This window comes from Podarcis erhardii (assembly GCF_964252035.2).
Source record: "Podarcis erhardii genome assembly, chromosome: 2".
Taxonomy (NCBI): Eukaryota; Metazoa; Chordata; class Lepidosauria; order Squamata; family Lacertidae; genus Podarcis; species Podarcis erhardii.
In genome coordinates this window covers 35,233,427-35,254,110 of record NC_138498.1, presented here as the reverse complement: position 1 = coordinate 35,254,110, position 20,684 = coordinate 35,233,427, and the positions used below count along the sequence as shown (strand labels likewise).

Genomic DNA, 20,684 nt, shown 5'->3' with positions numbered 1-20,684 from the left:
TCAAGTCCTGGCAGAAAGCCTATATAAAGCCTTGATTGGAGCACCTATAATTAAGCAGAGCCGACCATAGGCAAACACCTCTGTGTAAAAGGAGCCCCCACCCAGGGGATGTTGCTGCTGGAAATTGTTGCTTTGTTATCGTTGTTTATTAAATTTGTATACCGCCCTTCATCCGTAGATTTCAGGGCGGTTCACAGCATAAAAATACAAGTCAAACACACAAAATGCATAACAAGCTCCTCACTTCCAAAAGGCGGGAGCAACAGAGAAGGGCCTGAGGAGGTCTCCAATATTCAGGCATATTCACAAGGGAGCTGCTTAAAACCAAATACGTTCAGGAGGGCGCCTTGAATAACGTGTGTGTGTGTGTGTGTGTGTGTGCGCGCGCAGAGTCAGTGACAGTGTCAAGCCGATGTGTGGCCCGTGAGGTGCGGTAGGCTCTGCTCTCTCTGAGCCACCATTTAATTTCTGCGTTTGGCTCCGTCCCTCACACCTGCTTTGCACCTGCTTGGCGGGCTTCTCAGGTTCCACGTGAAACGACAAATACAACACTGCATGTAAACGAACTGTGAAAGTTGAAAGGACTTGTGCTTTCCCCTGTTTATTTGTCAATGCAGGAAAATCTTTATTTTTTAAAAAAACTAATTAAAAAAACTAACTGATTCCCTCCAACCCCTGCTCAGAACCTTCCAGCAGGTGGCGCTGCCTCCGCCGCCTCCCGATCACAAACTCTCCTCCCGCTTGGCTCAGCCTGCTAGGAAATGACCTAAGAGGAAACCCGGAGGGTTTGCAAGCAATGGAAAGAATTCGTCTTCCAGGAGTCTCCGCCTGACACCAAAATCGGGTGAAAAGTAAGGGAGAGCAGCAGCAGCTGGGCAATAAAAATATATATATATATATTATTGCTTTTATTTTGCTGGTGGCGGGTCGAATTGGTGCAGGATGCCCATCCTGCATTTGCACTCCATGCTTGAGTTGCTGCCTTTCCTGCTCCTGCTGCTGTTCTTCATGGCTGTGGGCTTTTTCCTGATCTACCTCCACCGACCCGAACCAGAAACCAAAAAGAATTAGGGTGAGGGAGGGCTGACTAGCTGGCTGGGCTGGGCTGGGCGGGCTGCTGTTCCCTCGTAAAGATGCACCTCACTCCAGTCCTGAAAGTGGAGGCATAAAAAACCCCAAACAAAGCAGGTTGGTGACATTTGAAAATCTCTCTTCCTTGTTAGTTTCAGAAAGAAACGCCCGCTTCTTAAAGGGCGTGGAGCATTCTCTCTCCCATCTGCCTTCCTGACTTGGGCTTTCTGGATTTTACAAGCGACCCTTCTCTGTTCAAGTTCAGATGCTTATTCTTATTCTTATTCTGTTTATATCCCACTTTTCCTCCAGGGAGCTCAAAGTGGCGTACATAGGTTTCCTCCCCCAATTTCCATTTTATTCTCACACAACCTCTGTGAGATAGGTTAGGCTGAAAGGTAGTTGTGGCACATAGTCAGACAACTTTGTCTTCAGCAAGTTGTGCCCAAAATATGTCCCCTTCCCGTCCCTAGACTGGTTTACATCTTTGGCCCCTGTAAAACCTGTGCACACAGTTGGGCTGTGCATGTAACTCTTCCAGCAGTGTAGAAGGGAATGTGACCTGGCATGCCCATGCTCACCCGTCTAATCTTGGCAATCCTTTCAGTGTATTGTCAGAACATCTCCATGACTCATAAAGGAGTTTTTGGCCAGCTGTAGTATAAACAAGCCCATTTTGACTTATGTATGCCTTTGGAAGGGATCATGGTTTGAATCTCCTTGTCATATTTTTTTTAATAAATCCAATTGAAATTGCCACAACTGACAAAAATGGCAAGGCCAAACAACAACAATCTAATTTGTAGTCTCTGTAATCCAGGATAACTGCCTGCCAGACCTTTGCTGAGATAATGTCTACAAAGGTGCCTTATATTGAGTCAGATCATTATACTACCTCTCCCAGCATGGTCTGTTCCAGTCTTCTCCAATGTGGTGCCTTCCAGGTGTTTTGGACTACAACTCAGCCCCAGTTAGCATTGCAGGAAGAATGGGAGTTGTAGTCCAAATCATCTGGAGGGAATGACTTTGAGAAAGGCTGGTATGATAATATATCCTAGTCCTTGCTCGCTAAGATCTTTTTTTCCCCCTTCCTTTTTTTTTTTTGCTGGATATTTATTCCTGGGTTTTCTCACTGAACTAGGGGGCCTTGTGGCCCAATCAGCACCTACGCAAACTCAGGAGAGTTTGCATATGGTTGATGGCAAGTTGTTGTGCACAGAAATCATTAACTTTGCAGCACTGATAATGTTTATCTTCTGCATGTAATAACTGCCATGAACTAAGCACAGAGATGTTTGTGTGGCAGATCTGGTATGTGCAGAAACATGAGTATTATGGGAGTAGTCTGGAACCCAAGCATGGTTTAACAGCAGTATAGAAATAGAAATTTAATAGTAGTAGTAGTAGTAGTTGCTATCCCCCACTTGGTCTCTCATACCGTGACTTTACATTTCAGGAGTATCCATATCTGTAGCCAGGTCACATCTAAAGTGCATTCTGACATTATACACTTGCAGCTGACTATCAGAAAAGAGAACAAAAGCTATAGTTCACAAAAGCAACCTTTATATGTGAACATTGTCACAGTGAAGCTGTACTGATCCCCTTCTGTGAATTATAGAGTTGAAACATGTTCCCGGAGCCGAAGGGGTGAATTTGCAGGATTTAGTCCCTCTGAAGTTATGTGAGTAAATGTACACAGGGATTTTGTTCAAGAAGTCACTTGCAGGCATATCAAAGGAACTGGCTCTGAATTACTGTATGTATGCCAAAGGGACGAATCCCTTCGTTGTTGTCGTTTAGTAGAAAAGGTGTGCCTGCACTATGCTGATAACATTACTATAGCTATTTCATAGTCTGGGGCCGCCTTTGTCCCTGGTGGTCTTTGAGCCTGAGAATGCCTTTTGCCAGATTGGCTGACTGCGCCAGCTGTGACCCTATCTTGAGGGAGGAATCTGTGCTCTGTTAACCTTCAGATTAGACTGCTGCAGTGTGATACACATTCTGATACTTACTGCTAGATGGCTAACTGGGACCAGGGCCAGTTTTAATCACACCATGCTGGTGCTTTATCGATTAGCACAAGCTCCCTGTCCATTTACAGCTCAATTCAGAGTGTTCATTTTGACATTTAAAGTCCTTCCCAGTTTGAAGGACCGCCTGCCTCCACATGTGCCTACAGATAATGCAACAGAGGCCATTATTTGGATGCCCGCTGGCATTGGGGGTAAAGCCAACGACTATTGGGGAGAAAGACCTTAGTGATGGTGCCCAGGTTATGGAAAGAAATATCAACAACCTCAGATATGCAGATGACACAACCTTGATGGCAGAAAGTGAGGAGGAATTAAAGAACCTTTTAATGATGGTGAAAGAGGAGAGCACAAAATATGGTCTGAAGTTCAACATCAAAAAAACGAAGATCATGGCCACTGGGCCCATCACCTCCTGGCAAATAGAAGGGGAAGAAATGGAGGCAGTGAGAGATTTTACTTTCTTGGGCTCCATGATCACTGTAGATGGTGACAGCAGTCACGAAATTAAAAGACGCCTGCTCCTTGGGAGAAAGGCGATGGCAAACCTAGACAGCGTCTTAAAAAGCAGAGACACCACCTTGCCAACAAAGGTCCGTATAGTTAAAGCCATGGTTTTCCCAGTAGTGATGTATGGAAGTGAGAGCTGGACCATCAAGAAGGCTGATCGCCGAAGAATTGATGCTTTTGAATTATGGTGCTGGAGGAGACTCTTGAGAGTCCCATGGACTGCAAGAAGATCAAACGTATCCATTCTTAAGGAAATCAGCCCTGAGGGCTCACTGGAAGGACAGATTGTGAAGCTGAGGCTCCAATACTTTGGCCACCTCATGAGAAGAGAAGACTCCCTGGAAAAGACCCTGATGTTGGGAAAGATGGAGGGCACAAGGAGAAGGGGACGACAGAGGACGAGATGGTTGGACAGTGTTCTCGAAGCTACAAACATGAGTCTGACCAAACTGTGGGAGGCAGTGGAAGACAGGAATGCCTGGCATGCTCTGGTCCATGGGGTCACGAAGAGTCGGACACGACTAAACGACTAAACAACAACAACAACCACGTTATGGAAAGCTCCCTCCCAATGGAGGCGGTTGGAGGATGGGTGGCTAACAGATTGAGGTTGAATTCTGACAAGACAAAAGTACTATTGGGGGGGGACAGGGGGTGGGTGGGTGTGGAGGACTTCCTGGTTCTGAATGGGGTAACTGTGCCCCTGAGGGAGCAGGTGTGCAGCCTGGGAGTCAATTGACTCACAGCTGTCCATGGAGGCACAGGTCAGTTCTGTGTCCAGGGCAGCTGTCTACCAGCTCCATCTGGTACGCAGGCTGATGACAACAACAACAACTTATTATTTATATCTGGCTGGGTTTCCTACCTGCCTGCGGACTGTCTCACCAGAGTGGTACATTCTCTAGTTATCTCCTGCTTGGACTACTGCAACGCACTCTACGTGAGGCTACCTTTGAAGGTGACTCAGAAACTATAATTAATCCAGAATGCGGCAGCTAGACTGGTGACTGGGAGCGGCCACTGAGACCATATTACACTGGTCCTGAAAGACCTACATTGGCTCCCAGTACGTTTCTGAGCACAATTCAAAGTGTTTAAAGTCCTAAATGGCCTCAGCCCAGTATACCTGAAGGAGCGTTTCCACCCCCATCGTTCATCCTGGACACTGAGGTCCAGCTCCGAGGGCCTTCTGGTAGTTCCCTCACTGTGAGATGTGAGATTACAGGGAACCAGGCAGAGGGCCTTCTCGGTTGTGGCACGCGCCTTGTGGAATGCCCTCCCATCAGATGTCAAGGAAATAAACAATTATCTGACATATGAAGGCAGTCCTGTTTAGGGAAGTTTTTAATGTCTGGTTTTATTGTATTTTTAATATATTGTTGGAAGCCACCTAGAGTGGCTGGGGAAACCCAGCCAGATAGGTGGGGTAGAAATTAATTCTTCTTCTTCTTTTTCTTTCCTCATATCTGCTTTAATCTGCTTTATCTTTTTTAAGAAGTTTTTATTTCTTCTTTTTGTTTCTACTGTTTGTATCATGCGATGAGTGGTTTTTATTGCTTTATTATGTTGTTGCTGTTGTTTCTTTGTAAGCCACCCTGGGATTTTATTTTATATTTTTTTTTTTTTTGAAGAGCAGGATTAAAGCCTACTGCTACTACAAATATAATATAGCAGCACCAACCAGAAAGCCCTTGATCCTATCTGATATCAGCAGTTCAGGTTGGGTCTTGTTAGTATTGTATGGGGAACTGTATGAAAATAGGCTTGCAAGAGCCAGTGTGGTGAAGTGGTTAGAGCAGCCTTTCTCAACCTCTTGGTTCCCAGATGTTGTTGGACTACAACACCCATCACCCCTAGCTAGTGGAACCAGTGGTCAGGGATGATGGGAGTTGTAGTCAAACAACATCTGGGGACCCAAAGTTGAGAAAGACTGGGTAAAATGTCAGACTAGGACCTGGGAGGCCAGGAATCAAATCTCCACTTGATCACCAAAACTTTGGGCTGGTCACTGCCTCTCAGACCAACCTACCTCCCAGAGTTATTGTGGGATTAATTGAAGAGGGAGACAACCATGTATGCCTTGAGCTCCTTGAAGAAAATGTGGCAGACATATGGAATAAACAAATAACCATACATAGCTATTATTAAATTATAGAAAATATGCATAACGAATGCTTTTTAAAAATTCTGCTCACTTGTCATATCGTCATGAATGTTTTGCAAGAGCAGGCCTTTGGACATGCTTAATCTTGTCCCTAACACCTACTAACCTGTATGTGTTCCTCTCTACTAAAATAGTGTCCCTGATCCTGTTGTGCTTTGTGCATGGGCAATCCCCATCAGAAGGGGTGAGTGACAGATGAGATTGAATACTGAGAACAAGGAGGAGTTATGAGATATAACCAAGGGCTAAGAGTTGCAGAGGACTAGCCACTTGAAGTAAAGCCAAAGACCTTTGGAGTGACAGAAACTAACTGGGAACCCAGTGGGAAAGGAGCACAGTTGTTTCCTCTTCTGCATTCCCACCCCACATCCTTTTGCATAGATCCCAGAGTGTTATATGTTTTCGCTGGAAGCATCCCTTGTTTTGTCACCTCACTTTTCCCCAATTGCAGTGAAAACACATGTCACAGCTGCGGAATTCTGATGAGTGAGCAATGATGCGTTTGGCCTGTTGTCTATTCAGTATTCAGGGGGCGATGTGGCAGTTAAATTTGGTTTGGCACTGAACAGGGTGGGCAGGTAAGCCTGGATTTTTTGGCCAAAAATAAAGGCGTTCCCTCCTTAAATCTTAAGTGGGTGAAATAGTAAAAAAATTCCCTTGTAGATAGAACAGAGATAATGTGGGGGGTGAGGCAGGGAAGCAGAAGTACCATCCTTGTCTGAGGAGATTTTAACAACTTTTTCTTTGTTATGAGGAATGTAGTTTCATTTCAGGAACTCCAGTGTAACTGGCAGTTCCATTTTCCTGTTCAGTGGAGAATGAGAGCATCTGAAAAGCCATGGCTAATACCGTCTCCTTCCCTTTCCGGGATAATCAGTACCTGATCGCTTCTCTCCCCGCAGTTACCACTAACTCAGCTGCTCCCCTGATCTGTCGCCACTGAAGGAGGGAAAGAGATGGGGGACTCAGGCAAAGAAGAATATAAAATACACACGTTTGATACAGAGATTCAGCAGCTACTCAAAACAGCCCTCAAAGGTCAGTATCTCTCCCTTTTCTCCCTCCCCCCTCCCTGTTTTCCCCCCTTTCCATCCTCCCCATTGCCGTGAATCAAGCATAATTCACTGCTAGATTTGGAGCTGTTTGGGCCTATCAACATTGTGAAGGGTTGTGTGTGCTCTAATATGAATTGCCCATTCCTTAAAATCTTCTTCAGGGTTAGAACAGGTTTGGAAAGGGGAGCCAAAATGATCAAAGGGATGGTGCAACTCCCGCTATGAGACACGTTTGAAGCATCTGGGACTTTTTAAATGAGTAAGGGGGGGGGGTGGAACTAGGAAAGACAAGTGAGAGGAGACATCATAAAACTATGCACTATACAGTGGTACCTCGGGTTACGTACGCTTCAGGTTACATACGCTTCAGGTTACAGACTCCGCTAACCCAGAAATATTACCTCAGGTTAAGAACTTTCTTTCAGGATGAGAACAGAAATCGTGCTCCAGCGGCGCAGCAGCAGCAGGAGGCCCCATTACCTAAAGTGGTGCTTCAGGTTAAGAACGGACCTCCGGAACGAATTAAGTACTTAACGCGAGGTACCACTGTATTGAGAAAGTGGATAGAGAAGTTTTTCTCCCCCTCTCGTAACACTAGAACTCTGTACTGTATGTCCATTTAATATCTAGCCTTCAAACAGATAGTGCATCAGATATTACTGATAGCAGATTTAAACGTTTGGGTAGATAATGTTTGCTGCTGCACCCTTGACTACAGGTGAGTTCAGGTAGATTTGTAACGTAAGCTATAAAATGCTATCCTCTGATAAGACATGTGCATGGCTGTCCCAATTCAGCCTGCAGCAGAGAAAGCAGAAGAAGAAGCTGGACTGATATATGTAAGATTCTACTATTGAGACAGCCCATTGTCCTTAGATAGCTCCTGACTTGCAGTGCTATAGAGCAGCCTTCTCCAACTTCTGTTGCTTCCCGCCACCATCCCTGACCTTTGGCTATGCAAGGTGGGACGAATGGGAGCCATATTCCAACAACACCTGGAGGACACCTTTTTGCCTACCTGTGAGGTCATGGTTTCTTCCAAAGTATCCTAGGAATGTAACATAATGAGAATGCTGAAAATACTTCATTAGAATGGCTAAGCTCTTTATGGAACTACGGGTCCTGATGTTTGCTTTATTGGGATCAGTGGCAGTTTAGGCAGTTTAAAACTGGATTAAATTTGTGGGGGCAGATATGACACAGCTCAGGCATGTCACTCACCTCTTGGCCTTAGATTTCTCCTGCCTTTAAAACGGAATAGCAGATCACTCTTCCTTCCAGAAGATTTGTGATGCAGAAAGGTTTGCAAACACCACCATTCCTACAGAGACAGTTTTGATCCATAAATAAAATATCCAGCAAAAAAGAAGGAACCCAGTGGTTATTGTACAATTTTAAACATACAGAATGATGCAAAGGTATGCTTGTTTTGAGGCAGCACTGATAGTGTTACACTTCTTCTGCAGACCCCAGCAGTGTAGATCTGGAGAAGGTTGCCAACGTAATTGTGGACCAGTCCCTCAAAGACTCTGTGTTCAGCAAAGAGGCCGGGCGCATCTGCTACACCATCATCCAGGTGGGAGAATGAGCATGCCATGTTTTGGAAACTGGTAGTTTTCACAGCACTGCTGTTCACCATATGCAACTATTCTGGAAATTTTATTTGCATATAAATAACATACTATTCATGTACGCTGTTTTATTTAAAAGTATTTCTATACAATATTTTTTTAAAAAAAAAATCTAAGCCATGTATAAGAAACAAATAAGCAAAAAACAAAATAAAACAATGCAATAAAAAATCCAGATATAAGGATCCAATCTTACAGAGCAGTGAAAGCATGCATGAGAAGATACATCTTTACTAGACATCTGAAGCGAATAATTGATGATGCTTCATATATGGCAGAGGGAAGGTATTCAAAAACGTTGGGGCAGCAGTAGAAATTCACCCTTTTGGGATCACCCCCCAGTGATACTTTGTAGGGTGTGGTGCCATTGGTAAAATTTCCAGATGATCGAAGTGGTCTTGCAGGGGGAGGCCAACATTGCTGCAAGTGATTTAAAAAATGCATCTCACCATCTCCTAGCCAGTTTTTGTTTGGATGTTCCTGTCCTCTCTTTTGCTTTTCTTGTTTTGTATCTCCAGCATGGTTGGTGCAAGGATGAGACGTAGGTGGATAAGATCAGAGGGAAGCGACATTACTGCATCATTATCGATTTTTTGTTAAAGCAAGAACCCAACATGAAATAAAAATTTCTACAAGTCCAGAGGGCTGGGGAACTTTCCCAAGAAAACATAGTGGAGAGGCTGCGGGAAAACTTGTGCATGTGTGTGTGCATGTGTGTATACACACACACACATAAACATATATTTGTGTGTGTGTGTGTGTATATATATATCTGTTACGGATATACAGAAGGAGCCTGTAGGTTGCATAAAAGCCATTCTAGATGTGCATGCTGTTCACTTTGGCTCTACCACCAGCCATGCTTCCTTTCCTGCAGATGGAGCTTGGTTTGGCCTGCCCTGCTGAATATTTTGGGTGCCCAGCCCAGCTGTGAGAGGGCAAGAAGGTGAATCTATCCCTTCAACTCCAGACCAGACGTGGTGAGCAAAACTCCCATTAGTGACCTGTCTCAGTTTTGCCTCCCCTCTGAACTTTTTTGCACCTATAGGCTCCTGCTTCATCGTGCCAGAACTTTTTCTGCACGGTGGTGTGTTTTGAAGCATGAGAGGAAGAGAAAGAGAGAGAGAGAGATGCCCAGACAGCCTGCTTCCACAGCTGAGATTGTGCACAGCATCCTTCTGGCGCTTCACCTCTTTGCCTTTGTCGCAGGCGGAGAGCAAACAGGTGGGCCAGAGTGTCTTTCGGCGGGGGCTCCTCAACCGACTTCAGCAGGAGTATAAAGACCGGGATGAACTGCGAGCCCGCTCCCTCCAGGCCTGGATCTGCTATGTCACTTTTATCTGTAACATCTTTGACTACCTGAGGGTAAGACCAAACTTCAGAACTGGTGTATTATCCAGACCTGGGGCTAGTTCATGCGCTGCTCTCATAATGACGGAATGTGATTGTGTTTAGGGTTGTTTTTTGTTTTTGTTTTAATGCTGCCATTCAATCCAGCAAGATTGAAAAAAGCAGCATAAAACATTGAACGGAATTAAACGTGCATCTAAAATACTTGGGGGAAATAAAAAGGCATTTGCCTGGCACCCAAAGGATGATAAGGTGAGTGCCTGGCAACCTCTGTGAGAAAAGCATTCCACATCTGGGGCACTCACCTGAAATGACTGGGGCAGCCGCAGGAGGCCTTAATTCAAATGAGTGCCACTGGGTGTTCTTTGCATTTGTCACTTGTACAGAAATTCTTCTTGCAGTCCGAAAGGTTCATGGTCTAGCATGATGTAGCAGCAGGACAGCTTTTAGAAGCAGCCTGCCATGGGGGTCCTTGCAGTTTGATCCTTCCTGTTATAATAATTTTAATAATAATATTATTTCTACCCTGCCCATCTGGCTGGGTTTCCCCAGCCACTCTGGGCGGCTTTCGACCGAACATAAAAAACTGAATAAAACTTCAAACATTTAAAACTTCCCTAAACAGAGTTGCCTTCAGATGTCTTCTAAAAGTCGGATAGTTGTTTATTTCCTTGACATCTGATGGGATGTCAAGGAATCATGCATCTGATGCAAAAGGGCTCTAGGCTGTGCATTTGTGACAGTTTTCTTAAGGTGCCACAGATGCTCTTGGTTGTTCTTGTTTCAAGACACTTAGCAGGCACAGCTACCTTCCTGGGATTTTTAAGACACGAACACAGGGAGGGGCTCTCTAACAATTCCGTAATGATTCTGAGCGATAGTTGACAAGTGCACCCTGCCTATTTCACAGGTCAATAACATGCCCATGATGGCACTGGTGAACCCAGTTTACGACTGCCTGTTCCGACTGGCGCAGCCAGAAAGCCTGCGGAAAGAGGAAGAGGCGAGTATTCTCAGGGCACAGTGGGGACAAAAGCAGGTTGCTGTCCTGTGAGAACACACCTGGGAAAGAGGATTGGAAGGTGGACAACTTTTAGGCCAGGGGTGGGAATCTTTTTTCAGCCTGGAGCAATGAATGCAAATTTTCCCTTTGTATAGTAGGCTAGTTTATACACACATCCACCCAGTGCTTTTTTCTTGGGGGGGGGCGCACCCCCCTAAACATTTTGTGAATCTTTATACTTTTGTCAATTTACTGAATATATTTTCCCTGATTTGAACGATAAAATGGTGATTTCCTTGAGTCAAAGTGAGAGTACCCCTAAATATTTTTTTTTTAAGGAAAAAAATACTGCATCCACCCAACCATCATTTTATTTGCATGCTGCCTCTCCATAATTAAAACCATGCTCAAGGCATCTTGCAGCACGAAAACAATAGTTAATTACAAATATAACAAAAGTAGTCATGGACAAGAAATAAAAGCACATCTAAAGAACACAACCAAAATGCAGTAAATCACAAAAAAAACAGCAGCCCAAGGTTTGGTTTAGCAGCCTACTTTATTTTTTCCCTTCTCTTCTGATTTAGTGCCAAGATGCCAGCATGAGACATTTCTGTGCAGCACACACTCCCCACCCCACCCCCTTTACCCAACTACTCTGATTCTTAACAGAAGCATTTTCATTTCCTTCCATTAAGGTGGACTGTCTGGTGTTGCAGCTACACCGCATTGGTGAACAACTTGAGAAGATGAACACCCAGAGGATGGATGAGCTTTTTTCCCTCCTGCGAGACGGTTTCCTCCTGCAGGAGGGCCTTACCTCCCTTTCCCAGCTACTCTTGCTTGAGATCATTGAGTTCCGGGCTGCCGACTGGAAAATGACAGATGCAGCCCAGAAGTACTATTATAGTGAGGTCGCAGACTGAGCAGCCAGTTGCTCACCCTGGCTCATGCTGCCCAAAGCCAGAGTTTGAATTTCCACTCTGAACCTTTGCACCAGCAAACTTCACATAACAACAACAAAGCTGCAATTATTTTTAATACTTCCCTCCCCTCCACCCGAACCCTAGCACTTTTTGTATATAGAATGTATAACTTGCTCCCTCGATAGATCTTTTGCGCTGGCTGAAATTGGGGAGCTGGGAGAGGAGAAAAGGGTCGCATTCTGCCACTGCCGCTCCCATTGTGTTGCACTAAATAGGAACCTGTATTAATCACTGCCGCAAGCTGGACTGACATTTGACACAGGGTAGTTCTCTCCGAGCTTACTTGTATATGCTAATTTTAATGTATTCAGCCTTAAAACAAAAAAAGGCTATGGTTTAAAACCAGCCTGGTGATAACATTATTTACTCCAAAAGCACACTAAGCCTAAGAATCTGTCTCCCTCTGCAGCATGTGGCAGTTTGTTATTTTATGCTCTGTTCCATAGCTGTTCTGTTTGCCCTTTGGTTGAGAAGGTGATTCTGTAATCAAAGCCCAAGCATGGCATTTCAATTTCCTGCCTTGTAAACCCATTTTGGATGCTTTCAGGAGCCTCGTTTGCTCTGTTTACATGCAGTCCCTATGAGGCACGAGGGATATCAGAAACTTTACCACTGTTCTGAAATCAAAGAAAGGTGGCTCGTTCAGGTACTAGTTCTATTAACAACCTACAACAGAGACTTTCTCTCTTTTTTTGTCCTACTCCTTTTTTTTTTTAAAGGCACAAGCATGCACGCAGGGGTGGAAATACTTTTGTGACGGATTAGTATTAAAAACAGTATGCGTTGTTCTCGCAAACAATGGTGCAACTTGAAAAATGGGGGCTGCTTTATTCCCTTTCCTTTGTCATAGGAAAATAATACACCTGGAAGCGACAATTCTAGGTGTATAACACCAATTTCATTGATAGGTGGTTCAGAACTGGACTGCTTTAAAATGCTACCTGATGCAGGTACACTACTCCTCCCTGAACACACAAAGTAGCATGGCAGGGCAAGGCTGGAACCCTTCTCTTTGCCATGCTAGCATTGCAAAAGCAAGGTGTTTTTTTGAAGAAGAGCACAAAGCCATGTCACCCCCAACCGGCAGTCTGAAATAAGACAACCCCAGGAGGCCTTTGCTGGGTTGATTGCGTCTCACTTAGCGTGGAAGTATATGCTATCAGAATCAAGGGGCCTTATTTCCAAGAAAATATATTTAGGATTGGGAGAGGGGCAGTCTTTCTCTCTGCTTATAGGCTGCATAATAACAGCCCTGTTAAATTTGCTTAGGGTTTTAGATTCTTAAAGAGGCTATGTAATACTACAACCCAGGGTCACCCAAAGAAACTAAAGGCTATGAGAGGCAGGACAGACAAAACGAAGGCTTCCTTCACACAGTACATAAATTATGGAATTCCCTACCCAAAGATGTGCCAACCTGGATGTATTTAAGAAGGGATTAGACTCATTCATGGTAAAGCTGTCAGTGGTTACTAGCCATGATGGCTATTTATTGCCTCTGAATACCAGTTGCAGAGGAATACAAGAGGGGAGAGTGCTATCATGATCCATTTCCTGCTTATGGGCTTTGCATAGGCAGCCAATTGGCCGCACATGGGAACAGAATTCTGGACTGGATAGGATTGTGATCTGATCCAACAGAGCTCTTATTATGTACACAATGCTCATGACTGTGGTGTGGCTTAGTCACAAGAGTATTGTAAAGATTGCTGCCCAGTTATTGGCTCCATGTGTGCTGCTTAATAATTTTGAAACAGCATGCCAGGGTCCAAACCCTGACACTTAACCAGCACTTTCTCTTCTAACAGGATGCTTTCATGAGTATATTGATTCTTCCGTAGCTGCAGGAGAAGGATGCTCAATTGCTTTCTAATCTGCAGCCCTCAATATGCTCTTACTCCTTTCTTCCCAACTGCTGGCCAGCTCAGGTGTAGCTAACAGCTAAAGGCAGTGCCTTCTCCCTGCAGGAGGTGTGAAGCCAACACTGTTCGAAAGCCTCACTCCACAGCAGAATTATTCCCTTGGGAACATGTAGCTAGAAACTGATTTTGTAACTTTTATACAACAGCGACTCTGAACAACAGTATTGTACATTTGTTAAGACTGGTTCTCTTTGGAACTTTTAAAAATAAACATTTTACACTTCTGCATTTAGTCTCTCGTTGCCATCCATCAAACAGAAAGCTGTTTAATAGCAGAGTTATAAATAATCACTTGTCTAGTTGCTTATGGCAAACAAGAATTGTCTCTAGGTGACCTGGCAGAGGTTTTTATCAAAGTTGGTTCTTTCGCTTTCTTTTTACTAGGTCAGAATATGTATTATGGAGTCAGGGGACCTAGTAAAAAAAAAAAAGGGGGGGGAGCTAACTTTTGTGAATTTATTTGCAAGGATGCTTTATGATGTATACAGAGGCTGTTCTTTGGAAATGGCTTCCTCTAAGGGCTGTTCTCTCATGTATGTTCCTTATTTGATGACTGCAACATCAAATGATGGCTCACATAATTCTATGGGCCATCTTAGGTAAGATACTGCAAATAAAACTTTTAAGCATGTGATGAATAGGCATGTGTGAATCAAGCCAAAGGAAAGCTATTCATACCACATATTGAAGTTAAGCACACTTTAAGTGAGATCAGTTTTAACCTAGTTGTTCGTTCATTCTCACATGCCAGTGTCGACTAACCAATGGCACAAAGGCACTGTAGAGAAAGACCATTCACAAGACATACAGGGAGAAGACCAGGATGTAGTTTCAATCTTTTACAACTTAATTTTCAGCCTGGTTCTACTTCAGCCTATCATGCTGCCAAAAGCCACTGCTGAGGAGTACAGAAATGTAACCTCTTTTACAATCCCCCTGAAGACTGCTTTGATGCTAACTAGGTCATTCTGTATTGTGAACAAAACCCTCTGTCTCAAAAGAGACTAGAGAAACCAAGATGCATATACACAGGACACAGTACTGACAAGGTCACCTGAAAATGGAGTAAACAGGATTTTTAATTTATGCAAGTCAGAAAAATGAGGCATTTTATTTCAGCTAAGATTTTCTTCAGGTTGTTTCTTTTTTCAAAGAGCCAGTTGAGAAACCGGATTATCGCCCTTCCAGGCTGGTGCTATGCAAAGGAAGGCATATGGGATATATTTCCCTTCCTTGTCTTGTAGCAAAGTCTCAGACCTCACATGCTGCAGCTGCCATTCTCTACCACCACCGGTAGTGAGCAAAGGCTCGGTTAGACTCTGCTATCTTGTGCAACTCATGCTTTTTCTTTATGATAGGTCCTTCATTGCTGAAGGCAGCCAGAAGCTCTTCAGAAAGCTTTTGGTGCATAAATGTCCGCCTGTGTTTGTTTTCCCTGCATTCCCTGAGCAGCCACTTCATGGCTAAAAAGCGTCGGCGGTTGTCTGACAAAGGGGTTGGGACCTGCAAGAGGCAAAAACAAACAAACCCCATCAGAGATTAACATAACTTTATACTGAATTTATACTGTTTTTATCCTGTGTTCTGTTCTGCGAGCCGCCCTGAGATCTTATGATGAAGGGTGGTATAAAATCTAAAATAAATAGAATTTATTTAGCACAGAATTAGGAGCACTTAAGTACCCTGAGTATGTTTATTTGACTTGCAAAACTTTTGGATATTTTTAGATAACAACTTCAGCGGGAAAATCAGGGCTACCAAGTTGGCGAGCAAAAGTTGCAAAACAAGAAATGGTTTGAAGGCACTCAGTGGGGCTGGCCTATCTAAGGCATTTTGCTGCCTGAGGCAGTGCAGCAAAAGGTTCCCTCCCCACAAAATCAAATTATATAGTACCCCAGGCCAATCAAGTTATTGTGGCACTTGAGGCAGAAAATCCTGCAAGCACCTTCCCTGCTCCTAGCGTTAATAAATAAAATAGCTAACAATAGTCCTTTCATAACACAGCAAGTGAGCTCCTAGAGGTGGACACCCCACTCTGCTTATTGGTTTCTGTCCCTATCTTGTACCCTCTGGTTGCTGAACCTTTTAGAACCCATTTCCAGTATTTTTTCAGCAACCTTTTAAGCTTTTCAAACTAAAACCTGATGTTCTCAAGAAGTTTCAAGTTCACGTATAGGCAGGATATTACAGGTCGCTGGAGATCACATAATACAAGTTTCAAAGCGATTCAAAAGAAAAATACCAAGGGGCTGATTATGCTATAGAATGTTCCTATCAAAATAAATGAAACCAGCGCAAGTAATAAAGTTTATATTGTTTCACTGCCAACTGCAACAGAGCAAAGTCCGAAACTGAGGCTAGATGGGTGGAAGTTGAAGTCCCTGGAACTGTGGAGTGCTATGGATACTTAATGATAGGAATGGTTCTACTTTGGGGAAAAGATAAGCCAACAATCCAGGGCTGCTTTAGATTAAGCATGAGGAACCTTTTTGCCCTCCAAATGTTGCTGAACAACTTCCATCAACCCCAACAAGCATAGCCTATCATGAGGGATGATAGGAGTTGTAGTTGAACAACATCTGGAGGCCGAAGGTTCCTCTCGCCTGCACTAGATCATCATATCACCATAGTTTTAGTTTCTTGCTTACCTGGTAGTTTTTGCCTCCTTTCTGGACAGTCATCAGCCCAATGACAGGCTGGCAGTTGCTCAGTGCCTGGTGGAAGATAGTATATGGATTGCACTCAATGTTTTCTTTTTCCTTCTCTTCCGCTTTATGGTACTTCTCAAGCTGCTTCCTCTTGATTGCTTCTAAAGTCTTATTTGAGGGAAAAAACCACTTGTGAAAAACTCCATTAGCAATAATATTGACACAACCCCAGCATGTTACCCTTACCTTCAGTCAAGAGTTCAATTTATAAATAAATAAAATTCCTTCATGACTACTGGAAATCTGGCCCAGACACTCTCAAGCCTCAGAGCCACTAGCAGACATTTTCTGCAATTTTTAAAAAATGTTATAACTAACCCAAGGGCCCTTAAAGAAAGCTAAAAGTTCCTGGTCTGAATTTAAGGCTGAAAAACAAATTTCAACAATAACTGCAGACCTACAGCACTTCCCCTTTCCATAAGGAATGACAGAAGTTACATATAATCTGTGACAGATTTGTCATTCTGTTTGCAAGGCCTCTAACAGGAGGGAGATTCAAGAGCTGTGGAGATGCAGAAAATGAGAACAAGGATGAAAGGACTAAGGAAGGGACTTTCTATATATGGCCTTTAAAATGGGAATACTCTTTGCAACATTGACATTAATGTGGGGGTGGAGTGGGAGAAAAGTAGCAGAAACCTGAGAAGTTAACTTACCTGATTTATGATGTTTCGGGCCAAAATTTTATCTCCTCCCTTCATAATCATGCTAGTGAATTTGCTGTAATGAGAAAACAAATGGCATTCCTGTTATCAGCACCACAGCATAAGATCCCTGCAATGAAACTTTGCCATTACACTGACCAAGCATTCCAACATTTATGGAGTTTTTTGGGGAAAGTTATCAGTTTCTCATTATATGCCTTCGATCCACCTGGCACATTCCTAGAGAGGAAGATTAAGAGATCGGTGGCAGTTTGCTGCTTTTGCCACTGAGTGCTGTTACACAACATCCTTACTTCTACATCACAACAGGGCATCGTGCAGGCATGTGGCTGCTGATGGGTGGCAGCAGCACCCAATTCAGAAACAGATAGTGACATCTGGAATGGGTGGTTCTTCAACCCAGCACATCTATGTTTCTGCTTCCCCACAGTGCCCTCTGGTAAAGGTGCCAAATCTTTCTTCCGCACATGGTGGTACTTGGTGATGAAAGCAAACCAATACAAACAGCCTATAGCCCTAACTGGCAAAGAAAGTAAGAACCGTCAAAGTCAGAACACAGTTCAGACCTAGCATCCTGTGTCCAACAGCAGCCAGGAGGAGTATTCCAGACTGGTCTATTTTATAATAAATCACTACCCATTAAGCCCCAGTATTTTAGGACATTTTGATAACAATGCTGTACTCCCTGGCTATTTCAACTATCCAATATACTTTGGCCAACTACATTACTCTATGAAATCGATGAGATTTATTTGTTAAGTGATAGACATAGGCAAAAGGACTAGATTCAGTCAAGTATGGCAGCATTCAGACCTGATCAGTGGATCATAGAATACAGAGCTGGTGACATTGGAAGCAGTGGCTTTTATAGGTCTGACTTTTTTGAGTTCCAGTTTGGCTTTTTCCTCATCTGATATTTGTTCTGGAAGTTTATGATACACTTCTTTGTTCACTTCTGGTTCAAGATAAATGGGACTGTATCGGCTCCATCTGACCTGAGTCAGCCTACAAAGGATGTGAAAAGCAGAAAAAGAATGTTACACAAATATTTTCAATCTGAAGAAGTGAAACTATTCTACATGCAAATCCTATTCCCATATCCAATTCTGTAACCCGAATCCATTGGGCTTAGATACACCTGCTTCTACATAGGATCAGACAGTTCAGTTTCATATTCATTGTCAGGATAGCTAGAATGTAGTTACAAGCAGCTTTTTTCAACCCATTCTATGAACGTTTTTGACAGATTAAACTCTATGTCACAATGCTAGTATGGAGTAAGAGGAAGATAGTTCTCATTGGTACATTTCACACTGATCTGACATATCTCAAGTGAGTATTACACTAAGGAAATTATACAGTTTTTTGTTTTTGTTTTGTTCGTTGGTGGCATCTTGTGCTAAGCAGAATTCTAGGCCCTGACAAAATGAGAAATTTCCTTCCCACTCTACAATTCTATGATTCAGGTTTTTGCTAGTCAATGTTGTTGGCTTGAATAATGTACCCCAGATACTCCAGTCCAAAAGACCCTGCAGTGCTCGCCCATATCCCAACATCTATCATATTAGTATGCAGATGTGGATAACGTACAAAATTATTCCCTTTCTTTCCTAAAGAGGGACATGGCAGGTCCACCACAAACAACTCTTCTGATAGCAAGTCACATAAACATGCCAATTGAAAATACAGAAGTCAACTTTGGGAGGGCTGTTTTCACAATGAAAACTCAACAGTATTGTGAATTAACAGATCTGAGCTATATAAAAGACAAAACCTAAAATAAAAATAAAAATTTATACCACCCTATACCCGGAGGTCTCAGGGTAGTTCACAGAAAATATCAACATAAAAAACACTCTCTCTCTCTATATATATATATATAATCAAAATAAAAACAACAACCCAATAACCCCCCCCCAAAAAAAGAGCCACAGTTTAAACGGGCATAGAGTGTCAATACATGCATATATTCTCTTGGTTTCTATAAAGCTTTTCTTTCAAATGAGATTTCATGTTCTCCTAGGAGGCGTGGACCATAAATACGGGTGTACTTTTAAAGGGCATGCTATCTGCCGTTCTATTCTGGCGCTCCGTATTGCAGTTGATTCTCTCAACTAGACATATTTGTTAGACATCTCTCCCCAATACTGCGACTCATTGGAGGCGCAGCAAGGATAACCCAGGATGCTCTAGTCTAGGGAGTGATAACAGGGTGCGAGCTCAGTTCTCAGATACGAGCATCTGCATTCCACAAGATCCAAATCCTCCCAGCCGCTCTCCCGGAGCCTCTCCCACCCCGTCGGTCCCCCGTTTCTCTTACCCGGGCAACCAGACCTTCCAGGAGCCGCACAGCCGCTGCCTCGCTGCCCCGAGCTTCTCCACCATGGACGCAGCCATTTTGCTTCTCTCCCCAGGACCCCACCCAGGGCTGTCCAAAGCTACCGCCTGAAAAAAAATGTCGCTTTGCTTTGCACGCCTGGCAGGCTTCTTGCATAGCAGCTTTTTGCAAGAAAAAGACAGCCAGGAAGCCACGCTGTTGTTATTTCCTTAACATTGCGCAAGCTTTATTCGGTTCTTCTTCAGGCGGCGTAAACAGGCTGCCCCTGCCTCGCGCAAAGGCTCAGAAACTATAGTTCACTGTGCAAAACCAATGCCGACCCCGCTAAATTCAACGTACATGCTAGACTAAAGAAACGAAGACTGTGCAGGCAGGGCGACAGGCGTGAGAAACAGGAATTTTGTGCTCCGGTGCCATTGATGGGCTGTCCTAAAAGGCTGCATCTTGTTGCAGAATATTGCAGCTCTGCAGAGCAATGGAAATTCTTTATACTGCATTTGAAATAAGAGAGTTCTGACATGGAGATTTTTGGGGGAGGGGGAATGTTCCCACACATTTTTGAAAGCTCTTTTGAGGAGGTGACCCGAAAAGTCGGAACGGGGAGGAAACAGCAACAAGGGTCACGATGATTGAACAATAGCAATGATTTATTAAGCTGATGGGTGTTTTTAAATGGAGCCGATCTCCTGCTCAGTGAAATAACAACGAGAGCCTGAGCATCAGCCTTTGCAGGAGGAGGTGGAGGCGCTGATCCTCTCCTTTCCTTCCCCCGCAGGGGCCGGGCCCGGCCGGGCTGTGGCGTCGCCTGAGCGCGGGGCGGAGTCTCCAGGCCGGCCGGCAACATGGCGGAGGCGGAAGGGGAAAGCCTGGAGTCCTGGCTGAGTGAGTAACCCGCGTCCTCTCCCCTTCCGCCGAGCAAGGGGGGTGGCGGGGGGGGGACGGACGCTGGTAGCATGGCCCTCCTCTCCTCCCCCCGGGGCCGGGAAAGAAAGCCGTGGGGCGCAGGAGACAGCCCCACCCGGAGCCCCGGGGTGTGGGGAATGGTGGGGTGTGAGGGATGCTTGGATCTCCGTAGAGGCAATGACACCCCAAAGGGAAGGTCTGGAGGTAGATGGGGAGAAGGAAAGAGGGGGACGGTGGTGGGGCAGAGATGTAGGGGTTTTTTTTGGGGGGGGGACACCTAGGGCAGAGGATGTAGGGCTAAAACCAGAAGGGCCAGACGCAAAGGGCGTCTTCTGTGCCCCTAAC

The 20,684-nt window shown here is 44.2% G+C and overlaps 3 protein-coding genes across 8 annotated transcripts in view; 2 read left to right on the top strand and 1 right to left on the bottom strand.

Annotated features, from left to right (window-relative positions):
• Positions 1-698: 698 nt before the first annotated feature.
• Positions 699-13,953, top strand: MIF4GD (MIF4G domain containing). Of its 4 annotated transcripts, none has more exons than XM_081850925.1 (6): positions 699-851; positions 6,681-6,816; positions 8,300-8,409; positions 9,674-9,829; positions 10,725-10,817; positions 11,516-13,953. In XM_081850925.1, exons 2-6 carry the CDS (start codon positions 6,735-6,737, stop codon positions 11,741-11,743), a joined length of 669 nt encoding a protein of 222 aa, XP_081707051.1. In that variant the 5' UTR covers positions 699-851; positions 6,681-6,734; the 3' UTR covers positions 11,744-13,953. The 4 variants fall into 4 exon arrangements, with proteins under 4 accessions (XP_081707051.1, XP_081707052.1, XP_081707053.1 ...); XM_081850926.1 differs by lacking the exon at positions 699-851 and adding an exon at positions 858-1,188; XM_081850927.1 differs by lacking the exon at positions 699-851 and adding an exon at positions 6,024-6,356.
• An 833-nt stretch (positions 13,954-14,786) lies between these two features.
• On the bottom strand, positions 14,787-19,571 carry MRPS7 (mitochondrial ribosomal protein S7). The gene is made up of 5 exons (XM_081850917.1): positions 19,419-19,571; positions 17,912-18,103; positions 17,090-17,153; positions 16,374-16,541; positions 14,787-15,228 (listed from the first exon to the last, which is right to left on the bottom strand). Exons 1-5 carry the CDS (start codon positions 19,493-19,495, stop codon positions 15,007-15,009), a joined length of 723 nt encoding a protein of 240 aa, XP_081707043.1. The 5' UTR covers positions 19,496-19,571; the 3' UTR covers positions 14,787-15,006.
• A 108-nt stretch (positions 19,572-19,679) lies between these two features.
• GGA3 (golgi associated, gamma adaptin ear containing, ARF binding protein 3) overlaps positions 19,680-20,684 on the top strand; it is a 30,003-nt gene continuing 28,998 nt past the window's right edge. The window contains exon 1 of one of the 3 annotated variants that reach the window (XM_081850726.1): positions 19,680-20,318. In XM_081850726.1, the coding sequence (XP_081706852.1) occupies positions 20,279-20,318 (40 nt within the window). In that variant the 5' untranslated portion in view covers positions 19,680-20,278. Of the gene's footprint in view, positions 20,319-20,369; positions 20,544-20,684 lie in introns of those variants that run through there. The other 2 variants (XM_081850725.1, XM_081850724.1) reach the window with 2 other exon arrangements.

Coding starts and splice junctions, on each gene's coding strand:
- MRPS7 (XM_081850917.1), bottom strand. CDS start 19,495: ATGGCTGCGTCCATGGTGGAGAAGCTCGGGGCAGCGAGGCAGCGGCTG. Junction 18,104..19,418: donor TGGAAGGTCTGGTTGCCCGG/GTAAGAGAAACG, acceptor CATCCTTTGTAG/GCTGACTCAGGTCAGATGGA. Junction 17,154..17,911: donor TTCTATGATCCACTGATCAG/GTCTGAATGCTG, acceptor TTCTCATTACAG/CAAATTCACTAGCATGATTA.
- MIF4GD (XM_081850925.1), top strand. CDS start 6,735: ATGGGGGACTCAGGCAAAGAAGAATATAAAATACACACGTTTGATACA. Junction 6,817..8,299: donor ACTCAAAACAGCCCTCAAAG/GTCAGTATCTCT, acceptor CTTCTTCTGCAG/ACCCCAGCAGTGTAGATCTG. Junction 8,410..9,673: donor TCTGCTACACCATCATCCAG/GTGGGAGAATGA, acceptor CCTTTGTCGCAG/GCGGAGAGCAAACAGGTGGG.